The sequence below is a fragment of the Phodopus roborovskii genome, unplaced genomic scaffold (assembly GCF_943737965.1).
Source record: "Phodopus roborovskii unplaced genomic scaffold, PHOROB, whole genome shotgun sequence".
In the NCBI taxonomy this organism is placed as follows: Eukaryota; Metazoa; Chordata; class Mammalia; order Rodentia; family Cricetidae; genus Phodopus; species Phodopus roborovskii.
In genome coordinates, this window is record NW_026125391.1 from 19,370,162 (window position 1) to 19,397,587 (window position 27,426).

At 38.6% G+C, this 27,426-nt stretch overlaps 1 protein-coding gene across 7 annotated transcripts in view; it reads left to right on the top strand.

The window, feature by feature from the left end:
- Positions 1-27,426, top strand: part of Eml4 (EMAP like 4) — a 109,186-nt gene that overhangs the window by 64,387 nt on the left and 17,373 nt on the right. For 2 of the 7 annotated variants that reach the window (XM_051175164.1, XM_051175168.1), the window contains exons 3-14: positions 2,273-2,402; positions 5,714-5,887; positions 7,816-7,944; positions 8,365-8,390; positions 8,580-8,612; positions 14,385-14,508; positions 15,717-15,866; positions 18,871-18,940; positions 20,792-20,902; positions 21,467-21,562; positions 24,361-24,495; positions 24,598-24,733. In XM_051175164.1, the coding sequence (XP_051031121.1) occupies positions 2,273-2,402; positions 5,714-5,887; positions 7,816-7,944; positions 8,365-8,390; positions 8,580-8,612; positions 14,385-14,508; positions 15,717-15,866; positions 18,871-18,940; positions 20,792-20,902; positions 21,467-21,562; positions 24,361-24,495; positions 24,598-24,733 (1,314 nt within the window). The remainder of the gene's footprint in view (positions 1-2,272; positions 2,403-5,713; positions 5,888-7,815; positions 7,945-8,364; positions 8,391-8,579; positions 8,613-14,384; positions 14,509-15,716; positions 15,867-18,870; positions 18,941-20,791; positions 20,903-21,466; positions 21,563-24,360; positions 24,496-24,597; positions 24,734-27,426) is intronic. The other 5 variants (XM_051175165.1, XM_051175166.1, XM_051175167.1 and 2 more) reach the window with 5 other exon arrangements.

Genomic DNA, 27,426 nt, shown 5'->3' on the forward strand with positions numbered 1-27,426 from the left:
AACTGCTGCTGAGGACATCTTAGTATGGGTAGGTAGCAATATGGTGAACATAATATGGCTTCAAGTATGGCTAACAGTAAATATTATGTATGTATGTATAAATGGCTTGATGAAATTCTACTCTCACTTAAATGCCCAAATCAGAAGCACATTTAACTAGTTACTGTAGTATATTTAGTTCTTTTCTTTTTTATATATTTAAAAGTTATCCCTTATTTTTCTTCTTTGTTTTATGTCACTTTACCTAGGTAGGAAATTGTCCCATCAGGTTTTCAAGGTGGCCAGTCATTTAAGTTTCTCATATACCTTTTCTGTCAGAGAATTCCTTCCTTTTAGCAGCATATGTTCATAACCTAAGTACCAGTTAGTACTGAATCCTTGCCAAAAGAAAATTACCTGTACTTTGGAGCATAAAAGAAAGTCCAGAGAATACTTGGGCAATATTAGCTGCCAGGAAGACAAATTATGCCACAGCTGGTCCCTGGGAAACCCATTAGGACCCCTTGAGGAGGAAGCGACCAAGTGAATATAATCTGAAAGTACAGCCAGCAGTGCTGCACAAAGACAAACTATTAGTACAGAATGCTTTAGAAGTCTAAGCCCAATTTATCTAAAGGTAGCAGTTTTTCAAACCAAGGAGACTTGATAAACCAAAGATATAATTTGGGATATTGTAAAGGCAAATGCGTTGTCATTTCATTCCAATCCTGAATGACTTAGGAAATGGTAAAGATTGTTACAGGTTGTTAATAGGTGAATATGTTAGTCAGGTTGGGAAGGCAAGACTCCCTTTAATGAGAGCATTAAACTAAAATTAGTGATAACTGTCAGAGGAAGAGGAGGATAATTCCTCTTTATCCAGGCAGCATCGCTGAGACTTCTGTGTCTAGAAGTATGCTGGTATCCGTTGTCTCATACCAAGCACCAGGGACTGTTCTATACCAATCTAATGCTTCCCTTGCCATTTCTGCTTTTGAAGAACAATGGCTAGAAGTTGGAGGGTATATTTTGTTTTGAGACAAGAGGAAAGGGGGAATATTCTAAGATAATTGGAAATAGAGAAGACAGAATTTGATGGGGGTTCCTTGCTGTCCTCTTAAAGGATAAAGTCATGAGATAAAAACAGGGTGTCAAAGACTTTGACAGTGAAGAGAATTAGAAAGTGGAAGAGGTGTTTGGAGTTACTGAGCACCTGACAGTGAACCTCAGAGCTCTTCCTCCTTACACACACTGCCTTCCCTTGACCACAGCATTGCACACATGGTAAATGCTGCTGACTTGAACATTTTTACATATTTCACCATGACAGTTTTTAAAATAATCAATGTGCAGGGAGGTGGTGGCCCATGCCTTTAATCCCAGTACTTGGGAGACAGAGACAGCTGGATCTTTGTGAGTTCAAGGCCAGCCTGAACAGGCTCCAAAGCTTCATAGAGAAGTCTTGTCTAGAAAAACAAACAAAAGTCGTCAATGCAAGAAATCACCTGTGTAGCATACCAGTGCTAGATTTTATAGCAAAATTTTTAACTTGAGGGACAGTAAGTACCTTCTTGAGAAGTTTTTAAAAATAAATGCAGCTACTCTCTGCCTTTCCCTCTCTTCTGGCTCATCTATATGTGTTAGGCTATGGGACACTATGTTAAGGATGCCTCTTAGGTAGTTATATAGAAGTTAGTCCCAGAACCTATCAAAAAGTCAGTTAACTACTCAGTTTGAAACACTCTGGAATGCCAGATACTTTAGGTCATTCATGTACTACTTTTATGTTTTGGAATGGGAAACCAACATGAGATTGTCTTAGTTGAGTCCATAGCTGTGCTCTATTCCCAGTCTTTTAGTGAACTGTCCTGTTTACTCTGAGGTTTTGACTCCTGCTGACCACAGCTGCCTGCCTACCTGCCCACCAGACATTGATCCCATTGCTTACTATGAAGTTGATTTCCACAATTAAATTTTATTTATATAGAATAGCACTCTAAAATTTGATGTGTATAATATTAGAAATTTAAAATACATGGTTGGGTCATGAGCTTCAGAGCTGCCATGTAAAAGCAGTCATTTAGCTGGGTGAGTGGGTCTAGCATCCCAGCAGCTCAGTGTAGCTTTTCTCCTGGTCTATGCTGATGATATTAAATCTTAAGACAGCAGTGCCATTTGCTGAAGCTTCAGGTGGGGCAATCTGCTCATTACTCCTAATAGACTTAGTTTTTTAAACTGCTCTTTAAGAAGTGTTTTGAAATTTGTTAACAATTTTTTTTTCTAACTACCTTAGGCCAACCAAGCCTCCGAGAAGCTATTTCCATGTCCTGTATAACCAATGGAAGTGGTATTAACAGAAAACAGAATCACACCAGCTCTGTGTCAATAGCAAGAAAAGAAACTCTTTCATCTGCTGCTAAAAGGTACCTGATGGTCATGGGGTGGGGAGCTCACAGGGCACAGCTGTGTGTGGTAGATTGGGTCCTCGTGAGAAGTTGGGATCATGGTGAGACACCTGAGTCCATCGTGCTTACAGTATCATACTGTTGAGTTTTATACAGAAAGCTTTTGGTTCTTACTGAGGAAACAGAGCCTTTTCATGTCTTGGAATCTTGCTGTTGTTTTTGTTTTTCAGCAAAAATTTATTGATACACTTAATGAAATTATATAAGTAGATGTTGCTAAGCAAGTGACATATTTGATGAATTTTAAAAGCATAGATTCTTTAATATATATCTACCTTAGTGGTGGTTTAAAGGCTATTATAACTTTAGCAAAAACAAAAACTGAGGTTCACTTCAAAGTATTCTAGTAGTGGCATGTAGCTGTCCACATGTTCAGGGCTGGTAGAGACAGGAAGATGCTGAAGTTACTGTTATAAACGTTCCAGAGTATTACAGACTTAAATTCCATGTGCTTATACTCATGTTAACTCAGTATAATTTATTGTTTCAGTGACAGGCTTAAATGACATTTGCCCACCTGCACAGAGCAGGTCCTGTTGTTGTTTGATAGTGCACGAGGGGGAACAGTTTAAAAAGCAGGATGTATGGTGACGGAAAGAAGCACTTGCTTTGGCAAGCTAATGCCAGTGTCTGGGGTTCATAGCGTGGAATTGCAAGTGTTTAACCAAGCAGGCGGCTATAAGCATGAAGAAATAACAAGACCTTCAGTTCTTTAAAAATTCCTTCCAGAACCTAATGTCATTACAGAATCTAGATTTGGTTTTCCCCTTTCAAAAAGTGTTAAAATTATCTCTGCTTCAAAACATTTGTAGTAGAAAATTGTAATACTATTTTTCAAGATTGTCTAATATTTATTTCATCACTGTGTTTTGCCCTCTGGTGAACACATCATGCAGTGCCCACTAGAAGAAGATTTGGGATCCCCTGGAACTGGAGTTGCTGGTAACCAGCTGCCATGTGGGTGCTGAGAAGCAAACCCAGGTCTTGCACAAGAGTAGTAGCAAGGGCTCTTAATTGCTCAGCCATCTTTCCAGCCCTTATGATATAATTTTTTTGATAAACATCCATTTTGTTATTCAGTAACAATTTAGTTTTAGCTGATTTTGTTAGCTAGCTGGTGTACTGTTGCATTGTAGTGATCAACGCAATAGGAAAGGGAAGGGTGACCTAGGACACAAACTTGGTTTTGTTCCTGTACTTTTCGGAGGCACTAGATTTTTCTTTTAAGTAACCCCAAAGGAATATTGCTTTTAAGCATAAAGGACAGTTTGAAGACCAGTACAAAAGAAGTGACATCTAATTCAGGCCCTCTGTCTCTCCCTCCTTCCTTATTTGTGTGGAATATGAATACATAAACGTATCTGGGGAGGTCACAGGTTGATGTTGGATGGTCATCATTCATTACCTTAGTTTTTAAGACCTCTCATTAAACCTGTAGTTTGCAGTTTTAACTAGATCAGATGGCTCTCCAGCCCTGGGAATCCACGAATCCCTGCCCCCCCCCCCCCCACTTCCAGTGCTGGAGTCCTGTCCCATCCCCCACCTCAAACCCTCAGATGGCAGAGTTCCCAGAGAATACTGCAAAGCTTGGCTTTTATGTGGGAGCTGGAAGTCCAAACTCAGACCCTCACGCTTAACACAGCAAGCACATTACCCACTGACCATCTCCAGGCTCAGTTTTCTAATTTTAAGGTTTAATCTGCTAATTGCCAGTAGGAATGTGTTTCTTAGCACACGCTTCTTTAAAAACTGAACAGAGAGTCATCTATCAAAATGGCTGGTGCAAAGGTGTCAGGAATGAATCAGATTCAAAAGTGTAAGAGTCAAAAGATATTACTACATTTCCAACTGTTACAATGTGATAGTGGAACTGTAGAGACTATATAAACATGCACTCCAAAGCCAAAACATTGATGGTTCTGTACCCTTTCAACACTGGAATGCAAACCTTGAGTTAGCCCTTGCAGCATTGCTCACAGATGCAGCTGAGACTTGTATCCAAGTGCAAAGTCATAAAAATTCTGCATAAATATAGGTATTTTAACTTAAAATACATTAACATTTAGTTATCTGTCGGCACAGTCTTCTTTCCCTCTTTCAAAGGATGTATCTCTGATCACATTTGTTGACTGTCTTACATAAAATAAGTAACTTGGTAATTCTTACTGAAAAGGCAAAATAAGAAATGTAAAGTTCTGGTAAAACAATATATTAGATTTTTTTCTTTGACTTTGAAAGTCACTTCACCTTCATTTAATATCATTTAAAAAAAAACAGGTTTTTTGGTTTATTTTTGTCATTTTTTTGTTTTTGTTTGTTTTCTTTTGTTTTTTACCAAGACATGGTTTCTCTGTGAAATAATCTTGGCTGTCCTTTAGACCAGGCTTGCCTCGGACTCTCAGAGATTTGCCTGCCTCTGCCTTGTGAGTGCTGCATTTAAAGGCATACGCCAGAGTGCCAGGCCTCTAAAGTATTTTTTAAAAAATTATGTGTATATATGTGTTAGTATGCACATTTGTGTTCAGGGTCACTGAACATGGATGCTAAGAAGAGAAATGGGCACTCTTAACAGCTACGCCATTTCTCTAGCCCCTCACAGCATTTTTAGTCTAAACATTTTCTTATAGTCTTTATAAAGCACAAAACTTGGTTTTCACAGAACTACATTTTCTTTTCATATATGTTTTGTATTTTTATACTTGCCTTTTATAATTAAAATAACTTATCATTAGCAGGTTTGTAATAAGCAATACATATTTAGTAGATTTAAAACTCTTGATGGAGGCTCTGGGTGTAGCTCATTGGGAGAAGAGATTAGCTAGCATATGTGAGCCCCTGAATTAATGTTCTGTACCACAGCCCACCCTTCCCTTCCCCCAACAGAGAGAAACCTCAGTTGACAGGCCGAGGAGCCCAGGACTAGTCTGGATTAAATGTGAGCACTTCGTATGCCATTAGTCAGTTTCTTTACAGGGAATGCAAGTTGAAGTTAGTAAGAGAGCTGCTTCTACAGCCCCACTGAAATCTACCAAAATTACAAAATCCATTAGCTATTACTTCTGTCCAAAAGGGCAATCTTCATAGGATGGATTATTACCTTAGATTGTTTAAAAAATTAATTCTTTATTAAAGATTACTTTTCCTTATTGAGTAAAAATATAAATTGTATTAGTTATATGAGTTAGGGTCTTGGGTTATAATCACACTATTATTTTAACTTTAAAGTTTGTTTAAATATGTGTTGTTCCATGTTATACTTTATTTTACAGTGGTACAGAAAAAAAGAAAGACAAGCCACAAGGACAGAGAGAAAAGAAAGAGGAGTCTCACTCTAATGATCAGAGCCCACAAATGCGAGCATCACCTTCTCCCCAGCCCTCTTCACAACCTCTCCAAATAAACAGACAAACTCCAGAGAGCAAGAGCTCCGCTCCCACCAAAAGGTTTTAACCATCCCCAAGCACAGAGCTAGGGACCGGTTGTAAAGATCCCCAAATTGTGTGATTTGGGAAGTGTTAGCTATCCATGGACTCCAAGAGAAAGCTATAATCTGTGTTCTAGAACCCGGGGAATAAAATATTTAGAAACATAATTGTTCAGTAACAACTGGCAAAGAAGCTAAGTTACAAACAATTTGATAAAAGGAAAAAGGGTTATAAACAACTCAAACAGTATTTTTATAATAAAATTATAGACTTTTAATATTTTTATGTAGTTGTGTATAAATTTATAGCCATGGATAGAAATTGCCATGTTAATTATCCTCACTACATTTTGGCATCATTACAACCTTAACTTGCAAGGCCCCTTTAAATAAAAGGTTCTTGTGGCTGTGTCTCAGTTTCAGCTTTGGGTCTTGGGAGTATAAATTCTTGCTTGGGTATGGAAATGAATTCATTTCACCTGGTCTTTTCTATGCTAAAAGCTTTTCTCTGTTCCATAATAATTAATATTTTAAAGTGATGAGAGGGGAAGAAGGGAAAAACTTTCTAACAAATGTGTGAGAGCCTAAGTTAGGAGTGTAGGCCTGCATTCTGGGGCTCACTGATGCAGCTGCCCTGTAACAAATACTGATACCAGTTTAATTAAATCTGCCCATTTAACCAGGTGTTGGCAGTGCACACCTTTAATCCCAGCGCTTGTGAAGCAGAGGCAGGCAGATCTCTGTGAGTTCAAGGCCAGTCTCGTCTACAGAGTGAGTTCCAGGACAGGCTCCAAAGCTATAGAGAAACCCTGTCTGGAAAAACAACCCCCCCCCCCAAAAAAAAAAGACTCAAGCTTTAGCATTACTTAGGCATTTTATTATTATAGTACTGCATAGGAATTTGAGGAAACTATTAATCCCCAGAACTACTTAGAACTTCAGTAGAATAAATGTTAATCACTCCTAAAAGAGTTGTAGTACATTTCTTTTTAGCTACTTTAATATTTTGCTTCAAGTCTATCATGAACATTTGAAACCAAAATATTCTTCACTTGATTAATGCATGTTTACTGTTTACAGAATGCTTTGTCTCTGTGCCTGACGCAAGTTCTGCTGCTGTCTAAGGGTGTGTGGTTCCTCTGCCTGGGCTCCTGTGGAGTTCTCAAAAGTGGCTTATTAACTCGTTATGCAACTTCATGCTGTGTGCAGGGGAGGGAGGCTCATATTCTCTTTAAGGTTCTGATTAACTTGGTGTCTCTTCGTCCCAGAGTCTCCTTTTCAGCTTACCGTCTCCTGGAAATGTGCTTGCCCTTTCTTCTCAGTTGATCTTGGGATGCACTATTGCTGAAGTATTGAAGACTGGATGAGTCTCAGGGTGGTTAGCAATGCAGCCAGAAAGTCACTTACAAACCATAAAATTTCAGTTGTAAATACAGGGAATCCTCACTGATAATACCAATAACTTTTTACTGTATCACATACTGTTTATTTCTGATCCTGGATAAAAGTCTTTAAAACTGTAAACAAGAATTTCAATGTTAGTGTCACAGTTTATTTAGAAATTTGTTCTGTGTGTAAATTAATTACATGAACATAATTGCATGCAGAATGAAAGGCACAGTCTCATTTCAGGTTAAATTCATATTTTATAGCTATAAACTATGAGAAATATTACATAGAGATATAAGCATTTTCTTCTGTTAACAGCAAATTGAAGAGATTTCTTTTTCCAGATTAATGTTTGTTTGGTAGATCTTTTGAATGACAGACTTCCTAATTGCCTTGTTTAACTCCTCCACTCATCCAGCCAGATCTTTCAGCTTATCCTTCTCACCCCTGGACTCACTCTAAGAGTGCTAATCTCATCTTTTATTTTCTACATAACTGTCAATTACATGTCATTGTTACTCAGAACCTTCCTCTAAGAAGTTAATGTGTTTTTTCTAGCATAAAACGTCCACCAACAGCTGAAAAGTCACATAACTCATGGGAAAACTCAGATGATAGTCGTAATAAATTATTGAAAACCGTTTCAACATCAAAACTAATATCAAAGGTTATAAAAAGTGCAGACAAGTAAGTTAAGTCACATTTGTCATATACAAAAAATAATAATTGTGTCTCTGTACTGTTGTGTGTGAGGATTTTTTTTAATCTATTTCAGTTGTTTTTTCTTGTAGGTGTATTTTTTTAAGTCTTCATAGAAAAACTGTCTTCCTATTTTTCTCTAGTATCTCGATCTTACTTGATTTGAGTATTATGCTCTTTGTGTGTGTTTCACTGTTGCGATGATTTTGTGTGGTATTTGTTGTTTTATAAAATAGTATATATTAGTAGTTGAGACCACTGAGAAACTGAAAAAAATCCTACTTCCTGATTTTTATTTGTAGAGATTTATCTAGGGGATGGGCTAGACATCAAAAATTTTAAATGCTTTCGGGTGATTCTAGTGTTGAGCCACATAAAATAAATGTGTTCTTTGCATTCTTTTTTTAGACACAAAGATGTCATCATCAATCAAGGTAAATTAAAAATTCTCTTTAGAAATAGTTGCTTTTTTTATATCATTCTAACTTGCTGATTCATAAGAATATGACTTAATTTTATTCAGCATAATTTATTAGTTCATAGTAACCAAAGAGATATATTACTGTAGTCATTCAAGAAAATGCTCGGTTTTTATTGTACGATGTCATTTTTGTCTCAACCAGCAAAAATGTCAACCCGTGAAAAAAACAGCCAAGGTAAGGATAAGCTCTGCAGTGGGCGCCCCCTGAGCCCGCCTCTCCTTGGATCTCTTATTTGGCTTTTCATCATAACTAGTCGGGCTTTCCTCTTAACAAAGGAAATACCATGGTAATTTGAACTCTTAAGTGTAACTGCTTTAAAAAAAAAAAAAAAATCTGTCTTCTGTGAGACCTGAAGAATTAAGATGAACAGTAAAAATAAATACAGCAACATTAAGAAATCAGAAAAATATATTTCCTCTAAAACTTAGAAAAGCCATCTAAAAGATTGATACATTTTAACTCAATTTCCTGTCTTGCCAACTTGGTTGCAAATAATCACTTGTTTCTTGCTGCTAAGACTCATATAATGAGTCTAACAAAGCATTTCCTCTTAAAATTTTCCCTTTTATTAATTGTTATTTCTGGCTACTTGCTGTTGGCTTGTTCTGACCAAAACAGGATAACTCTGTATATTTAATTTAATTGCAAAGTAGGTAAGTTTTATGTGTCAGTTTTATACTCTCCTCAAATTGCTTGCAAATTTAATTGAAGCATGCTGTTTTAGATATGCCTTCTCTGTGCATGCTTTTGCAGTTCATTTCTTGTGTCATAGCTATCTTTGTTTTCTGGTCTATTACTGAGCTAAAATGTGCTTAAATTTTTTGTTAGCAATTTAACTTAATTCCTATGAGTCTTTATTTTCTTTTACTCTAGTAAGGAAAATATTATTTATTGGTTATATTCTTTAGGTCATAAGTTTTTACACAGAAATTATAAATAAGGTTGAAGTGTGATAGTTTTCTTCAGTTAGATCTGAACATTTTGCAGTACAGTAGTATAGATTACATAATGGTTGACATACCCAAGAAAAATACTAAATTTATTTAAGACACAATTTTGACTCTAGCCAAACTTTGTTAAATATAGATGCTGATATACAGAAAAAGCAATGAATGTGGACAGCCATGGATTCTAGTTCTTCTGTCAAATGGCAGTGTCCTTGAATGGTGTTCTGACCTAAGAAGATTAATCACAGCAAAAGCTTACTTCACATAACTCTTAAGGCAGAACAGTTTATACAGAAGTCCTTTAAAAGTAGGAAACACTGTGTTCAGAGACATGCGCTGTTACTGAATGTTCTATAGAAGCACTCTGATCTTACAGAATCCTCATAGGGGAATTGAGAAAGGGCTGTCTTTGATTAGTATGTTTGGAAGGGAAAGGAGAACTTAGCATGGGTTTGTAAGAGTGGTTTGTATGGGCGCACTCTTCAGAGCCACTCAGGTCACAAGAGAAATGATGTCGATGCGTGGGTGGGTCATGGTGCAGCAGAGCAGCATGGACAGGCTGGTCTGTGCAGAGGAAAAAAGGAAACTGAGTTTTTATCTTAAAGAATTTTATCTTAAAAGCAGTTTCCCAGCTGGGTGGTGGTGGCGCACAACTTTAGTCCCAGCACTCAAGAGGCAGAGGCAGGTGGATCTCTGTAAGTTCAAACCCAGCAAGTTCCAGGACAGGCTCCAAAGCTACAAAGAAACCCTGTCTCACCATCCCCACCCTCTAAAAAAAAAAAAATCCAGCCTGTTTCCCATGGGAATTGAAGACATCATATGTTGATCACACTGGGCATTAGGTATAGGATTTGATACATTTATTTGCTCTTTAATTAGCTTATTCTTCCTGGAGAATAATCACTAGAGTGGACCTGTCAGTTACACAGTTTGTTCTGTCCTGACTGAATTTGAGAAAAGAAACTGGTAGATTCTAAATGTTGGGCAGGTGTAGACTGTGGGAGGTAGGGAGCAGGGTTTCTGTGGAGACTAGTGTGAGAGAACTAGGTAAGTGATCCCACTGGTAGATCAGATACTAGAGAAGTACGCCTGTGCAAAAGAGTTAGAATGTGACTTGAGCAATTATACTTGAATTGTCTCTAAAACTGAGAAAGTAAAGCCTTTAACCCACATACAGGTGTGCAGCTTTGATATGTTAACTCAGAATCTAGAAACTGACATTGAGCTTATTATTTCATTTCCTCAAGTCTTTGTTTTTGTGATATAATTGCAATGTACCAGTGTGTAATTGTGTGTGTAAAAGCCTTGCACTCAAATATATAGTTGTAAATTGTAAACATTTTTAAAGTTTGATCTTCATTTTGTATTGCACATTACAACTTTTTTATATTTTTGTCTATTTTTGAACATCCTTTTAAAATTGTGAATTATTTTTTTTTTTCTTAGCCTTTTGTGTATCAATGATTACTAGTTTTAAACCCATTTGCTTTAACATGGGAAGAAACCTACTTATATCTGATATATTCAGGTGAACAGTAGCAGAAAAGATTACCTTGGACCCTGTGCCTTCAGGCATAGCACAGTAAGAGGAAAGCTTGGAGAGGCGACAGGTCCTGGCCAGCAGCTAAACACAGAAAGCAGGAGTCCTGTTGGAAGCAGTTAGCAGTGGGAAAGGAGGGTGTACCCGGGGCAAGCTGGAAGGAAAGGCTTAGTAGGGCTTCAGATACCTAAGACCCTTTTACTTGCTGTCTTCCTGCTTCTGGATTTTGTTACAGTCACAGCAGAGTTAAAGGGCTTGATAAAGTTTTCCTATAAGGCTGTTTATTATTAGATGTGGCAGCTAGGACAATACTATTCTGTTTGTAACTTACCCACTGAAAACCAGTTGTAGTTTTGGTTTGGTTTCTTTGTTGTGCAATGCTGGGAATCAAACCTAAGCACTGAGCTTTGTCTAAATGTGACTGCAGCTTTGAATGCCCTGAGCCCCGGAGAACATTATCTGAGCTGACTGGGGGATTGTAAATTAGGGCCAAATAAAACTCCAGTTCCCCAAACTCCAAAAGACAGGCAGTCTATTGAGCTCAGTCTGGACCAAGGAGGATTTCTGGGATTAGAGGAAAGCCAGAATTCCTCAGGAAAGCTGCCATCTACCAGCAGGAGTAATTTCCCTTATCTCTGGCCGGTCTCACCTCCTCCTCTGCCATACCCTCCCCACAGCTCCTCCTTCTTATAACCCCCATGTTCTTGGTGTGTTCTCTCTCTCTCTTTGCTCTGCTTTGATCACTGTACTTTATCTCCTGCTGTTCTTCTCTCTCTAACGATATCCCTAGCCGTGCACAGTCGCTGTCATGTTCAGTCTACTTCCTTCTATCTGCTGTGGACTCTGGCTTTTCTTTCTTTCATATCTACAATAAAAAACCTCCCCCTTGCTGGGCAGTGGTGGCACACACATTTAATCCCAGCACTCAAGGCAGAGGCCGGTGGATCTCTGTGTGTCCAAGGTCAGCCTGTTCTACCAAGCAAGTTTCAGGACAGCTCCAAAACAATACAAGAAACCCTGCCTCGAAAAAACACCCCCCCCCCCAAAAAAAATCAAAAGAGGGGGATGGAGAGATGGCTCAGCGGTTAAGAGTACTTACTGGCTGCTCTCCCAGAAGACCTGGGTTTAATTCCCAGCACCCAACCCTAACTACAGCTCCAGTGGATCTGACACCTTCACACCAATGCACACAAATAAATTTAAATGTATTATTTTTAAAAAATCAAGAGAGAAAGTTATATATCATAGATGAATTCCTGTAAGAGAGATTGGCATCCCCCTCCCCCCAAGAGGCAGGTACATATGTCAAGATGATTCTAGAAGGGAGAGTTTGCAGCTGGTAACCATTGAGTTGCTGTCAAAGTTCAGCTATGCTAAAAATCATCTGGAAGCAAGGCCCACACTGAGATTCAGATGACACTGACATGCATCATGTGGTGTGAAAGCACAGTGTGGGAGGGCCTGCCCTGTTGGATCAAGCCGTGAGGCTGAGCACACTGTGAGTAGTAATAATAAAAATAACTTGAACTTCTCACCATTAGAAGCACAGCTTCTTAATCTGAAGTGATGGCTGTAGGCAGACACTCCCCAGGTAATCTCTCTTCCTCCTCATAGTTACATTATATAAACTCCTGAATCTTGAACACTGGATTTTTTTTTATTTTTTAATGTAACTTGGATCATTGATAGAGATTTGAAGATCACATCAGCCTCTGGTTGGTGATGGTCACACTTTCATTTTGTGCCAGACAAGTTAATAAACACTAGACATTCCTGTGCCTTGTACCCAGCCTCATTCTCCTTCCCTTGTGGGTCATCAAGAGGCTAGGGCAGAGAGAGGTGGGGTTTGTGATTTTTGTTGTTGTTTCTTAGCTTTTGGGGGAATCCATAGTCCCATCTGTGGGTTTTTGGTTTTGTTTTTGTTTTTCCCTTCTGGTTTGTTTGGTTTTGTTTTTTGAGAGGTTTCAGAATACAATCTTAGCTGGCCTGGAACTTAGTTACATAGACCAAGTTGCCCTTGCATTTGTGGGTGATCCTCCTGCCTCTGCTTCCTGAATGATAGGATTGCAGCATGAGCCACCATGCCCAGCTCCCACCTGTTTCATAGAGCATTGTTTCCCTTGGTTAGAGATGTATAATCAATGTTGATTTGATTCTGACTTGTCTTTTAAAAATATTTTAGTTTTAAACTATTGAAGATCTTATAAATAACTATGGGTTTATATAAATAAAAGCTGTTTCAGAACCTGTGGTGCTAGTAAGAAAAGGAAAACTCTCCTTGTCTTGAAAGTTTTGTGTTACAGCTGAATTTCATTGTTGATATGAAGCTCATTGAAGGTGTGAGGCGCAGCCTTGCTCATTGCTGTGTATCATAGCTCTCAACTCCCTGTCGCTTTAAGTTGAAAAAAATGTTTGAGTCTTTTTCTTAGGATATATTCCAAGATCATGGTTTTGGTTTACTATGGTAAGAAGATCTGACATGAGATCTGCTGTCTTAAATCATGTAATGTAATTAATATTGACTAGTGTAACATTGTACAACAGACTTAATTTTCATTCTTCTGGCTTGGCTGAACTGTCACTCGATCCTCGTTTCTCTCTCCCTGTAACCCCTAGTTAACTATCACTTCCCCCATTCATGAGTTTGACACTGTCTTAATGTGACTGGCTTAGTTTTGTCTACACCTCATCTTTATTTGTAAGTGGCCATTGAGGTTGTTTGCAGACCTTGACTGTTAGGAACAATGCTGCTGTGAACATGAGAGTTTAGTGTTCATAATCTGATCAAGGTCTTGATTTACATTATTTTGGAAAATATCTAGTTGTAGAATTGCCAGATGACGCAATAATTCTATTAGAATTGTCTCTGAAGAGCTCCACCCTGATTTTCCACTGCGGTGGCATCATTTGGCATCCCTAGCAGCAGCATATGCAATGATCCTGTTTTTCCATACCCTTGTTTATACTTTATACTTTGTTTGGTTTTGCTAATCATTCTACAGGTCTGAAATGACATACAGTGGTTTTCATTCATTTATTTTTTTCAAATTGCCTATTGATTATTTCCTGCCTTCCTGTCTTCCTTCCTTCCTTCCTCTTCCCTCCCTCCCTTCCTTCGTCATTCAAGTTTGTGTTTTTTTTTTTTTTTTTTTTAACTTGATTGAGCTTTATCTGGCTTCTTGTAGAAATATGTCTGCTTAAACAGCTACTGGCATTTGGATGAAAATAGTTATTCTCAACTAAACAAATGGCCACTTTGTTATGATTTTTTTTCTTCTATTGTCTTGGACTAGATATTTTTAGTATGCCTTCGTTTTCTACTTATACTCTATAATGGGCTTTAAAAACATATAATGGAAAACTTAAACAGCTTGTCATGTTTTCATGTATCAGTAATCTACTTTCCTACAGTTACATGGAAAATACATGTGATTTAATTTTTGTCTTATGTTTCAACAGAAGGAGAATATATTAAAATGTTTATGCGAGGTCGGCCAATTACCATGTTCATTCCTTCGGATGTTGACAACTATGATGACATCAGAACAGAACTGCCTCCTGAGAAGCTCAAACTGGAGTGGGTGTATCCTTCCCAAAGAAGAGAACAAACCTACTTGCTTTTTCTAATTTAATAAAAACTTGCTCAGCTAATTAATCGAACTGTCCTTAAACCAGAAATAAAACACAATAGACTTAAGAACCACTTGAGAAATTAAAAAGGAGACAGTATCTCTAAAACATGTCAGATATATTTTGCTAATAGCAATTTAACATCACCAGAATCAATACAGACAGGACAGTAGTATTCTATGAGCTCTGCAGCAATTAGTGGTGGTGTGGTAGGAAAGGTTCCTGACTGCAGCTGGAAGGGTAGTGTCTGCATGCTGGCTCTGCCCTTATCCCTGTGAACCTTGCTGTTCTTATAGAAAGAGATAACACCTGCCTCACGGGGCTGCTGTAAGAATTTTAAGCAATGAAATGATATATATGATGAAACCTTATTTTAGTTTTTTATTATTTTGAGACATGAGGTCTTGCTATGTCTTCTCTACCCAACCTTGCACTCACTATGTAGCCTAGGACTACTTAACATCACAAGAGTCTTCCTGACACAGCTTCCTGAGTGCTGGGGTCACAAACATGTACTGCCGAATGACAACCGTGGATTTTTTTAAAGAGCTCTGGTTAGCAAGGGTGATTGTAGTTCTGAAATTGACTGCTTCTCTGCCAGGCTTAGACCGGCTCCGCCTGGAGAGAGTCATTACAGACTCTAAGAAATTCAGTGAAACGGAAGGAGGCATGTAAACTCAGTTCTCTGTCTCTGTCCTTCTATGCTCCCCTCCCCATACTCTTTAAATTCCTTACACTGGGCAAAATTAAATTAACTTGGAGAAGCTCACCAGTCCTGGAATTTGGCACAAGTTTTTATTGCCATTCTGTACAGCAAACAACTTAACTAGCCTTATTATAGGCCCAGCATTCAGGTTGTCTTTCTGGGTGAGTCTTCAGAGTCTTCAGTCTCTCTCTCTCCTTAAGCTGGGTCTCTCCATGTGTACTTCCTCCTAATAGACTGTCCACACAGGCCCCAATTCATCTGTTCCCAGCTGTGTGCTTGCTACATACTAGGAACTTTGTTCAAGGAATGTGGACAGTAAGACAGTAAAAGGCTTAGGGTTGGGCAGGAAAGGAGATGTGAGTGTCCTGGCTGACCCAGTGCTCCCCTCGCTGTGCCTCCACGGTTCCAGAAACCCCCTTGAGTGTTTGCTTTAAAACCTTGACTTTTCCCTTAAGATACGGTTATCGAGGGAAGGACTGTCGAGCGAATGTTTACCTGCTTCCTACGGGGGAGATAGTTTATTTCATTGCATCAATAGTGGTACTATTTAATTATGAGGAGAGGACTCAACGACACTATCTGGGTCATACAGACTGTGTGAAATGGTTGGTATCAATTACCATTTGTCAATTTTGTGCTTCCCTGCCTTCATCATAATCGTTGTTACCATCATTATTTGAGTTGTATTGGAAGTTTACCATTAGAAAGCTTAGGATATAAGGAAGAATGTTATTTATTCAATGCACCACAACAGTGGTTTAAAAAAGACTCTGTTCTCAACCTCAGTGGAATCCCTCTGCTGCCTCAGGTCTGTAGTTCTTTCTGTCTGGCCTGGCATAAGAAATTCCATGGAGAAAGACAACTTCATGAATTTCTGGAAGTAGTTTTTCATTCATTTCTTAGTGTTTATTGAGGGTTTGTCCTGTGTGATAAATTTTGAGCCTCAGGTTTTCCTTTCAGAGGGAGAGAAGCCATAGCTGAATCATATCCTAAGTAACCCATGTGGTGTCAAACAACAACAACAGAGCTTTTGAAATACTTAGGTTTGGGTTTTACTCAATGAATGTTGCCACTCTTTAGTTAAAGTCACTCACTTGTTACCAGAATCCATTGTCTTCTCACATTTCAAAGCTTAGCTTCTTCATACTGTCCTGACAAATAGATAAACATTTCTCTCATATGAATGCTGGGGAGTACATAGATGATATTTAGCCTTTAGAACAGATAAAACAGTTCCTGCTTGCACAATTATGCACGTACAGAATCGGTACTGTGTTGCAGTGTAAGCATTAGAAGTGAAAGTGTTAGAAGTATCTGGTCTCTCAGCTGGGTGCTAGTGAATGAATGAGGGTGGTGGGAACATTGTAGTTAATGCAGCAGTGAGGCCTGGGCTTGGAGGCAGAAAAGGAGGACGGAGCACTGTAAAAAGCAGACAGGCAAAATACTATTGTGCTTCTACATATGTAAAATATTCCCTACAGTTCCCACTGAAAAGAAGCTAGCTGTAGTGGTTACCTTTAAGCTGTGTCACAGGCTGGGAAAGGTTACCAGCTGGTGATACTAGAGCCATGCAAATGTGTCACCTAGTGCAGAAATTACAATTTAAAATTTTTGTTCGAAAAGAAACAGCAAAATGTTAATGTAATAGAGTTTTAGGCTTTTTTTTAAATGATTTATATTTATTTTCATTTTATGTGCATTGGTGTTTTGTATGCTTATGTGAGAGTGTTGGATCCTCTGGAGCTAGAGTTAACAATTGTGAGCTGCTATGTGGGTGCTGGGAATTGGACTGGGTCCTCTGGAAGAGCAACCAATGTTCTTAACCCTGAGCCATCTTTCCAGCCCCTAGAGTTTTAACGTCTAGATGCAAGATATAAACTATTTAAGAAGAAAAGAAATTGCAGAAGTATTGGTAAACTCTAACCTCCTTAGAAATGAAAACCTGATAGCATTTATGCCAAATTATTGAAACATTTCAAAAGATACAAACTCTTCCTGTTTTGTTTTATGTGTATTGGTGTTTTGCCTGCATGTGTGTCTATCTGTGTGAAGGTGTCACAGACAGTTACAGACAGCTGTGAACTGCCGTATAGGTGCTGGGAATTGAACCTGGGTCCTCTAGAAGAATCTGGAAGAGCAGCTAGTGATCTTAACCACTCATCCATCTCTCCAGCTCCAAGATACAATTCTTAATATGGAGAAATTACAGAACTTTGGAATGTTTTTATCTCTTGTGACAAATTGATACAGTCTTCTGGGGGGGAAATGAGCAACATGTAGCAGGAAACAAAAATTCTTTCCAGTTGAGCAGACTCCTTGATTGCAAGATGGCTCAGCATGTGAGCCAAACTGACAAGCTGAGTCCCATCCCTAGAACCCACATGGTAGGACAGTACCAACACCAACAGTCTACCTCTGACCTCCATGCTCTCTCCCTTAAAATAAATACAATTTTTACATATGGATTCTAGAGGGGGACAGTGATTTTTGTGAACAGGAGCTAGAGAAAAGGATCTTTGGTTAATCCTGTGGAAATATGAGCCCTGAGTTAAAAATCTCTTATCCCATGTAAAAGCTGAGCATTGTACATGTCTGTAACTCCAGTTCTGTAGGGTGGAGACAGATCTCAGGCTGGCTATCCAACCAGCACAGCCAAAACACTATGCTCCATGTTCACTGACAGACTCCACCTGTTTCAAACAATAAAGTGGGGTATGCAGTGAGTTAGTTCATGAGCAGCAGTGAATGTGGCACACATGCACACACACACCCTCCCACATATAATAAATAAATATTGGGCTATTGAGATAACTCAGCAAAGGCACTTCCCATGGAACCTGAGAATGTGATCCAACTCCCACAAGTTGTCCTCTGATCTCTGCTGCATTCATACACTTACATACACATGTACAGGCTTGCACACACAAATAAATTAATAAAATTTAAATTGCAAATGTTAAATGAGGTGGAGAGAGATAGAGGAAGACACCCAACATTGTTCTCTGGCCTCCACAGGCAGGCTTGCACGCCTACACGACCATGCACACACACATTTTATGGTTGATTTTGTGTTTACCATGGTCAGTTAGAGTACAGTTGCTATATTTACCATTTTCTTTTAGAACTCATTGCCCTGGGGTAGATTTACAAAAGCTTAACATTAAAAACTAGCTATAGGTTCGTAGAATTATATTTGAAAACATTTACTGCTGCTTTTTGTTTGTAGAAATGCCTAAAATACTAAAGAATTAAGTTAGTGTATAAGGATTGTATAGAGATGAAGCTATGCTTACATTTTAATAGATAAAAATTACACTGGGCCATACTTCAAATGTCTGGCTAAATACAGCAACTAAAAAGGAATTTGAACAGATGAAAATGGCTTTCATTCCTACCATACCAAATTATGAATATTTTCTGTGAATTCACCTATAATTTACTAAGATTAACCAAGAAAAATAGAAGTTTGCTTAATTTACTAATAAAAGTAAATAGGCCAGGTGTGTTTTTAAGACTGAAAACTATTTGCTTAAAAAATTATGATATAAAGGTACATTCATGCTGTTTCATGTTTCTGTATTTAAAACTATTGTTGATGCTGTTTTTTAGCCTGGCTATACATCCTGACAAGATTAGGATCGCAACTGGACAGATAGCTGGAGTGGACAAGGATGGAAGGGTGAGCAGCCAGTTTCACGTATCTACTCCTGCTTTTAGTAGGACTGACTCTTTTATTTTATTTTTTTTTCACTGTTCACACCTATATTTCAAGTTTGGAAATGCATATTTGCAAGCAGTAATACAAATGTATTCATGAAGAATGCATAATCTCTGGAAATTTGTTACTTCTTTGTAGCTAGAGAAGTTCCTTTTCAAGACAGATAAAATTCAGTCTTTAGGTGTGAATAGTATGAATGACAGTCTTTTGTTTTTTTAAATTCTTAGTTGTTTGGAATACTTAAGCATGCAAAAGCTTTGAACAGGAGGGTCCACAAAGGAAACAGTGTTGTATTATGGCATCCAGTTAGGCCAGAGCTGGGGATGTCTCTGGGTCATCTACATCAGGAGCAGAAGCACTTGACTTATCAAGGATTGACTCTTTTAGCCACAGCTTATTATCTTACTTGCTGAAAGTTTGTATAAAAGGATTTCTAGTATTAGGGGGAAATATTAGAATGTAAGGAGGTCTTAAGATGTAGGATTCAAGCTGCTGTTTCCTTCTAAATAATTATTCTCCCTAGGAAAACTGTCTACATGTGAAAATGGAAGGGCTCTTGCTTGTTAAAGATCAGGCTTATTAAACTAAGTTTCTCCAAGTTTATGGGCCCTCTTGATTTTTTCTATTAGGAAGGCAGTTGATATCTTAGAGTTTCAGTTACTCTTTGGTTTCACTAGATTGTTTTATATACTATCTCTTATTTCTGACATCAGCAGTAAATTGATGATTATGTATACTGTGTTCTGCCTGTATGCCAGAAGAGAGCACCAGATCTCATTATAGATGGTTGTGAGCCACCAAGTGGCTGCTGGGAATTGAACTCCAGACCTCTGGAAGAGCAACCGGTATTCTTAACCTCTGAGCCATCTTTATGGACATGATATATCTGGGTTCAGTTTCTATAAAGAAAAGCTACAAATGAGATGGTTCTGTTAGATGACATTGAAGCTCCCTTCCAGTTCTGTATTCTGTTAAGGATTGTTCCTGTAGAACTTAGTAAACAGTTATTTTTTTTTTAAGGTACATTATATCAAGAATAAAGGTAATACTAAAAGTGAAGTATATCAGGGGTGATGGTCACCCACACCTGTAGTACCCATTTCTTGGTGACCTCAAGCAGGAGGACAATTTGAGTTTAAGAGTTTGTAATCAGCCTGGATAAAATTGTAAGATTATGTCTCAAAAAAAAAAAAAAAAAAAAAAAAAAAAAAAAGTTACCAGAGCACGTTAGAAGTAGAGTCTAACTCCACCTTTTAGTAGCTATAAAAGATGGTTACAATCCCCTTGTCTCATCTCCTTAGAGTAAGCATTGCAGATTATAAGGACTAAATGAGTTCATATAACACTAAATATCCAAATTATTTGTTGCTATGATCACTCATTTCCCTTATTTCAACAGTATGGGGGGGGGGGGTAGGGATACCTATTAAAGATTTTTCGAGACTTATCTAAATTTTGTAGTTTTAGTCTTACTAAGGTGGCAAAATTGGGTTGGGTGTGGTCGCTCACACTTTTAATTCCAGACTCAGGAGGCAAAATCAGGTGAATCTCTTGAATTCGAGGCCAGCCTGGTCTGCATAGTGACTTCTGGACAGCCAGGGCTATATATAGAAACCTTGTCTCTAAACAACATAAACGAACAAAAAACCTAAACAAACAAAAAGCAGATTGCTATGTGGTAGTTTTCAACATATCTACCGTTGGTAGAATGCACATATTTACTGTGTGGAGTGGTGCACATGTATGTACTGTGTAGACTGGTGCACATATCTATACCCACCTGGATATGCTAGTCTGTGTTGTGTTTTACAGCCTCTGCAACCCCATGTCAGGGTGTGGGATTCAGTAAGCCTTTCCACACTGCATGTCATTGGACTTGGAACTTTTGAGCGTGGCGTAGGATGCCTGGATTTTTCAAAAGCAGTAAGTCACAGTTTTAAAGCTAAACCTGAGTTTGTTTTGTATATGTGTATAATTATGTATCCATCCAAAAACAAGATGCTAGCAATTTTCAGCATAGCTATTGTTATATAGCTACTATTGTAATCTAAGTACTAAATTTGATTTAGGTCGGATCAAGATATTAGATTTATTTATATTTAATTTGTCTTAGTCAGTGTTTTATTGCTGTGAAGAGATACCATGACAACAACTTAAAGTTTTAAAAGCATTTAATTGGGGCTTGCTTACAGTTTCAGAGGTTTAATTCATTCTGTATGGAGGCACATAGGCAGGCATGGAAGCTGAGAGTTCTACACCAGATTCTGCAGGCTGGAGAAAGAACGAGACTCTGGTCTGTCATCTAATGGTGATCAGTGACTAACTGGCAAGTGGGAGTCAGCTCAGCAGCAAAACTAGATATAGGAAAGAAGCCAATGAATTTCTGTATTTCTAAAACAGCATTCAGTTGTGTCTCAGGGGAGTTTAACAAAATTTTCATTATCTACTAGTAGTTTTAATAGTGACATTTTTTTTTCTTTAATTTAGGATTCAGGTGTTCATTTATGTGTTATTGATGACTCCAATGAACATATGCTCACTGTATGGGACTGGCAGAAAAAATCAAAAGTAGCAGAGATAAAGGTAAATCAAAATAAGTTTTGGATATTATCTTTTAGAGTCCATTATATGATAGGTGCTTAGCTTTATAGTATATGTGAATCCAGATTATAAGAATAAATTCACAGCTCACATTTATCAATTTTTCCAATTTATCAGGAATCTGACATTAACACTATAGTTAGATAAAACAAAATAGTCGACTTGGAACAGTTTCATATTTCAGAAAACATCATGATACTGAAATATCTTAATAGACAGATGTTCAGTTCCGAGACTGAGCATTCTGTATGGCTACTGCCTTTTACTGAACTTGGCCTTTCCATCAGCCTCTGAGGCCTTATGAGTCTAGAGGAGAGTTTTACATAAAAGCCCACTTGATGTAACTGAAGGGCATATGTAAGCATACAAAGTTTTGTGTAATGAATATAGGGAGGAGTGCTGTAGCATTTAGAGGGATTGTAGAATCTGTGAGTGCTGTAGAATACTGTGGCTCAGACTGACTGATAAGACAGTTGTAAGTTAATATCACAGCTGCATTTACAAGGGTCAGAAATGCTAAGAATACAGGATGGCTTTGCTAAGTAAGTCCTTAGAGAAGAATATGTTTTTAAAGTTGGAGAGATGGCTTAGCAGGTAGAAGTGGCCCTGCTCTCGAAGAGGACCTGAGATCAGCTCCTAGCACCTGCATCAGGTACCACCCGTGACAGCTATGATTAAGTCCGTGGCACCTGCACTTAGGTACAAATACCACACATAGACATACATGCATAAACACAATAAAAAAAAGTTAAGAAAGAGCGTGGTGGTGGAGGCTCACACCTTTAATCCCAGCACTCGGGAGACAGGCAGGTGGATCTCTGTGAGTTCAAGGCCAGCCTGGTCTACAGAGCTAGGACAGCCTCCAAAGCAACAGAGAAACCCTATCTGGGGGTGCGGGGGCTTAAGAGAGGAAGAATATGTGTTTTGCTTCAGCTCCTTGTCTGTTTGTCAGGATTATATTTCCAGCTTTTTGATTTAAAAAAAAAAATGGGATTTAGTTGTTGCTTTATGTGTATGTAATTTCTGAACTAAGCAGGATCTATTTGATTATACTTGAATGTGGCAGTCAAATAACCTCACACCTTAAAAACGTAAATGAAGACATAGATGATCTTTCAGCCATCACCACTCTGCATAGCTTACACTACTGGCATTCAGCCAAATGAAATATGTACATCTTTCTCTTTTGTGGGAAAGTCTCCCAGGTGAGGGCTGCGTTTCCCCCTGGCTATGCCTCTGTCACCTTTCCCCAGGATGTGTTGCTAGTACAGAGCTCTATTGCAGACCCTCCACCTAAGGCATTGTTATCTGTCTACCATACTACACTATGTACCTCCAGCCCAGACTTCCCCAGACATCATGTATGAATGTCCTCTACCACAAATCTCCTTTCTCATCCAGATCCCCCACACTCTTCTAAATGTCCATATCCAGAATAGCTCACTGTAGAGCAAGCAAAGCTTAACTGCAGAGTATTTATTCCTGGTAGGGCAGAAAGGTAAGCAAGCCTTCTTAGAAAAGAACGAAGGCGTTTTGGCCATGAATGACTTGGTTCCAGGGCTTGATCCCTGGCTGCCCTCCACTGTCTTCCTCCCTATGTATTGACCTTACAGCCTCTCTGCAGGAGGCTCTCTCTGCTTAAGTCATAAAGACCCCAGGCCTGATAAGTAACTTTGTACTTTGTAAATTTAAGGTTCAGTGTGGAGCTGCTGCTGGGTGGGTGAATTGATATAGCCATTTTGGAAAACTATTTGGCTAAGGCTGAACCTAGACCTACTTGCTGACACAGCCTAGTTTTCTCCAGAGTATAAACCCAACATAACGAGCCTGATATATTCACTAGAGTGCAGATTATAGTAATGTTTACAATAGTTTAAAAAAAAAAAAAAAAAGGTGGAACTACCCTAGTGGAAGTTAGCAGCAGATGTGGTGGTGTTTTTTTTTTTCCCCCTTCCCCAAGGAATATTTTATGACATTTAGACTGAACATGAGTGGATATCACAAGTATAATGTTGAAAAAATAACTGTAAACTTGAAAGCATACACTGCTTGCAGTTCCATTCCAGAGAGACAGCACCTCTAGTTTGATTTCCTGTGTACAAGTGGAGGATAGGAAACTTAGAAAGCATCTGGTCTTCTTCTGGCTCTAGTGCTGTGAGCTTTAAGACAATACACATTGCTCTTGCATTGTACATTTGAAGTGTGCTTTCCTGATATGTAAGTGCTGGCCCATGCCTTCAATCCCAGCACTCGGGAGGCAGAGGCAGATGGATCTCTGTGAGTTTGAGACCAGCCTGGTCCACAGAGCAAGTTCCAGGATAGCCTCCAAAGCCACGGAGAAATCATGTCTTGGAAAAAAAAAAAAAAAAAAAAAAAAGAAGTATACTGTTATATATAAACAGCAGAAGAATTGATAACATAATATTATAAGGATATCACATTTAAGCTTTGATTCTAGAAGTTTGTTCTTAATTTTTTTTACCCCTTAGGAAGCCAGGTGGTAGAGGCACATGCCTTTAATCTTAGCACTCAGGAAGCAAAGGCAGGCAGATCTCTGTGAGTTCCAGGTCAACTTGGTCTACAGAGTAAGTTCCAGAACAGCCAGGGCTACACAGAGAAAGAAACCCTGTCTTGGTGTAGGTGATTTAGGGAAATAAATCGTAGAAGAAAAGATATTTCCTAAAATATTTTTCCTGTCTTTGTAAGGAACTATAATTGGATTTTGATAGCAGTAAGATATATATTCTTCTAAAAGTGTCATATTTTTTTTTCCCCCACAGACAACAAATGAAGTTGTTTTGACTGTGGAATTCCACCCAACAGACGCAAATACTATAATAACATGTGGTAAATCTCACATTTTTTTCTGGACCTGGAGTGGCAATTCACTAACAAGAAAACAGGGAATTTTTGGGGTAAGGATCAGAATGTTGTAGTGTTGTTAATCTTTTTTATTGTTGGGTAAGCATAAAATCACCTTGCCAAAAAGAAAACTGAAGATTCTCATTTTATTGTAGAAATATGAGAAACCAAAGTTTGTTCAGTGTTTAGCATTCTTGGGGAACGGAGATGTTCTCACTGGAGACTCGGGTGGAATCATGCTCATCTGGGGCAGAACTGCTGTGGAGCCCCCACCTGGGAAAGGACCTAAAGGTATACCATTGTTGTGTTCCACGTGCTGTATATTCTTACCTAGTGCTATGGCAGTCCCCCCTTACCTGATCAGGAGTGTGAGCATTTGCTAACATACCTGTTGCTTTTAATGTTCTTCATAAAATCCTTTCTAATGAAATTATTTATTATGCGTATATAACCCACATGTGATATAGAACTTTTCCCTCCAGAATTGTAATATGAGAGTGAGCACCCACAAGCACACACAGAGGTATGTACTAATTTAGAATATATAAAGTTTCTCCCCTGAGCCAGTGCTCAGATATCGGATCAGAACTCATGGTCTTAATTTTAAGGAGGACAAAGGGAAGGGGAAAAATGAATAACCTATTTTTATTCCCCTCTCTTCCTAACTGTAGTTCCTCTTCCCAGCCCTACTAGTAATAGCCCTCCTATTCATCTCTCACATTTGAACTTGCACAGACACACACCAGACACATACACACAAAGAAGAAAAGTTTTTAAAATAATTGTAACTCTTTAATCTTGGTCAGACTCCTTTATAGATCTAAGAAACTCAGCCGTTTGGCCTGCCCACCAAGTCACCAGCATGGTGAGGCCCTTTGCCTCGTTGGTAATAGTGTGACGTAACTTTCAGTATCTCCCTGACATTGGAGTCTGCGTTTGCCTGAACAGAGAAAGCCCACTAGCTGTCTTCACTTGTGGGGGGAGGCAGACTTGCTTATGCAAACTGTTCTGTTAGAGACTAGACTAAATGGAAGGGGCAAGTTAAACTTGGGTAGACTGGGCTCTATAATTAAACCTAGATGGAAAGTTTTTAAACTCAAAGAGAGCATTTTTTCTCAGCAAATATTTTAAATAATATTTGACCTAAACTAAACCATCAGAAATGCAGGTCCATAAGAGCGATTTTCAACAGTAATATCTTAGTTACTATTTGGGCTTTGTGACAACAACAGTATCAGCATGGAAGGAAGTGGATGGAACTGAGTCAGTCACAGTATGGAGGTTTTTGTCCTGATGGAGTAAATGTTCTTTAATTTTGCCTTCTTTCTAACATCCATCATTCTGGGAGTGTCATACATGTCTGACAAGTCCTTTGATGTGTTTAGAGATAGGCTGAATTAAGAACAAAAAAAAAAAAAAACCTTGATTTTACTTTAGTGCATTCTTCATGGGAAACCATGAAACTCTACACTTTTTTTTTTTTTTTTTTTTTTTTTTTTTTTATGGTGGTGGCGTTGTTAGACAGGGTCTTACTGTGTAGCTCTTGACTGGCCTGGAACTCATGGAGATCCATGGCCTGTTTCAAGACAGGTTTCTCTGTGTGTAGCCTTAGCTGTCCTGGAACTGACTCTGTAGACCAGACTGCCCTTGAACTCAAGAGATCCTCACCTCTGTCTCCCCAGTGCTGGTATTACAGGCATGCACCACCACGTCTTGCTGTTTTTGTGATTTCTTATGTGCTGTTTTCATACTGCACATACAAGGAAGGACTCGAAGATGTGTGACTGATCACACTGTTCATTCTCTCCTCCCCTTTCTCTGTTGCTGACCTAAAGGAAGTCAGCAGTGCTCAGAATATTCACGTTTTTCAGGTGTGCTGTCTCTCCTGGGTACCTAGATTCAATCAGAGCAAAGGTAGATAAACTGTCCTAGGATTATATGTGAGGTCAGCTGGGCTACACAGTGAGTTCTGAACCATCCTGGGAAAGGTAGTAAAGTGTGTTAAAAAAACAAAACAACAAAGAAGGCCAACCAAACAAAAAAGAAACTAGTTATACAAAGCCACACATTTCACTCTCCTCCTAGGATTATAGATGTAAAGTTCCATGCCTGACTATACTGGCTTCTTTTATTTAGCATGTTTAGTTAGCATGTTTACCAGGTTCATCATGTTAGGGCATGTTTTAGTACCTCCTTTTTTTGACATAATATTCACTTATATAGGCATACCTATGTTTTGTTTATCCATTCACCAGTTGGTATATAATTTTAGAAAATGAATAGTTTTTAAACAACCCCCCCCCCATTTTTCCACAAGATCTAAGGCTATTTGTTGACTTCAGTCATGTTTAAACAAGGCTCTGGCTTCCATTGTGAGCCTGGTAACTAATTCTCTATCCAAAAGCTGTCCCTTTGCCTGGCTAGCCTCACGTGATTGCTAGAGGCCTCTGAATAAGCACCATGGACTCCAAATCAGGATTGGGTGACATAATTTCTTTTCTAGCCTCCCATTTCTTCTAGTGATTGTTATATACTGAGCTAACTATCAAAAGCTTTTTTGCAAAGCTCCAGGGACACTGAAGTGGGAGACTTGGGTCCTGGTCATAGCTTTATAATTAGATAGCTGGTATTGTGTATACGACCCTCATACTTCTTTCTGTCCTTGCTCTACAGGCAGAATGACACCACACTAATGTTGCACAAGAGTAGGCAGTGAAGTTTGGTCCTACATTTTACATCCTTTTGTTTGGACAGTTCTCACTATTTTAGTGGCTTACTCTTCTGTAAGAAAATAATTTTTAGAGTACATAAATATCAACATAAATATGAAGTATTCTTTTCAGCCTTAAGCTCTCTGCCTGCCAACTTGCTGAGAGTTGGCTTTTGATTATGAGTCTCTGAACATTCTGAGTCTTCATCCTGTAGCTCTGCTGAAGCTTGTTTCCAGAAGGACACCACTAATAAAATGTGTTAATACTAACTGG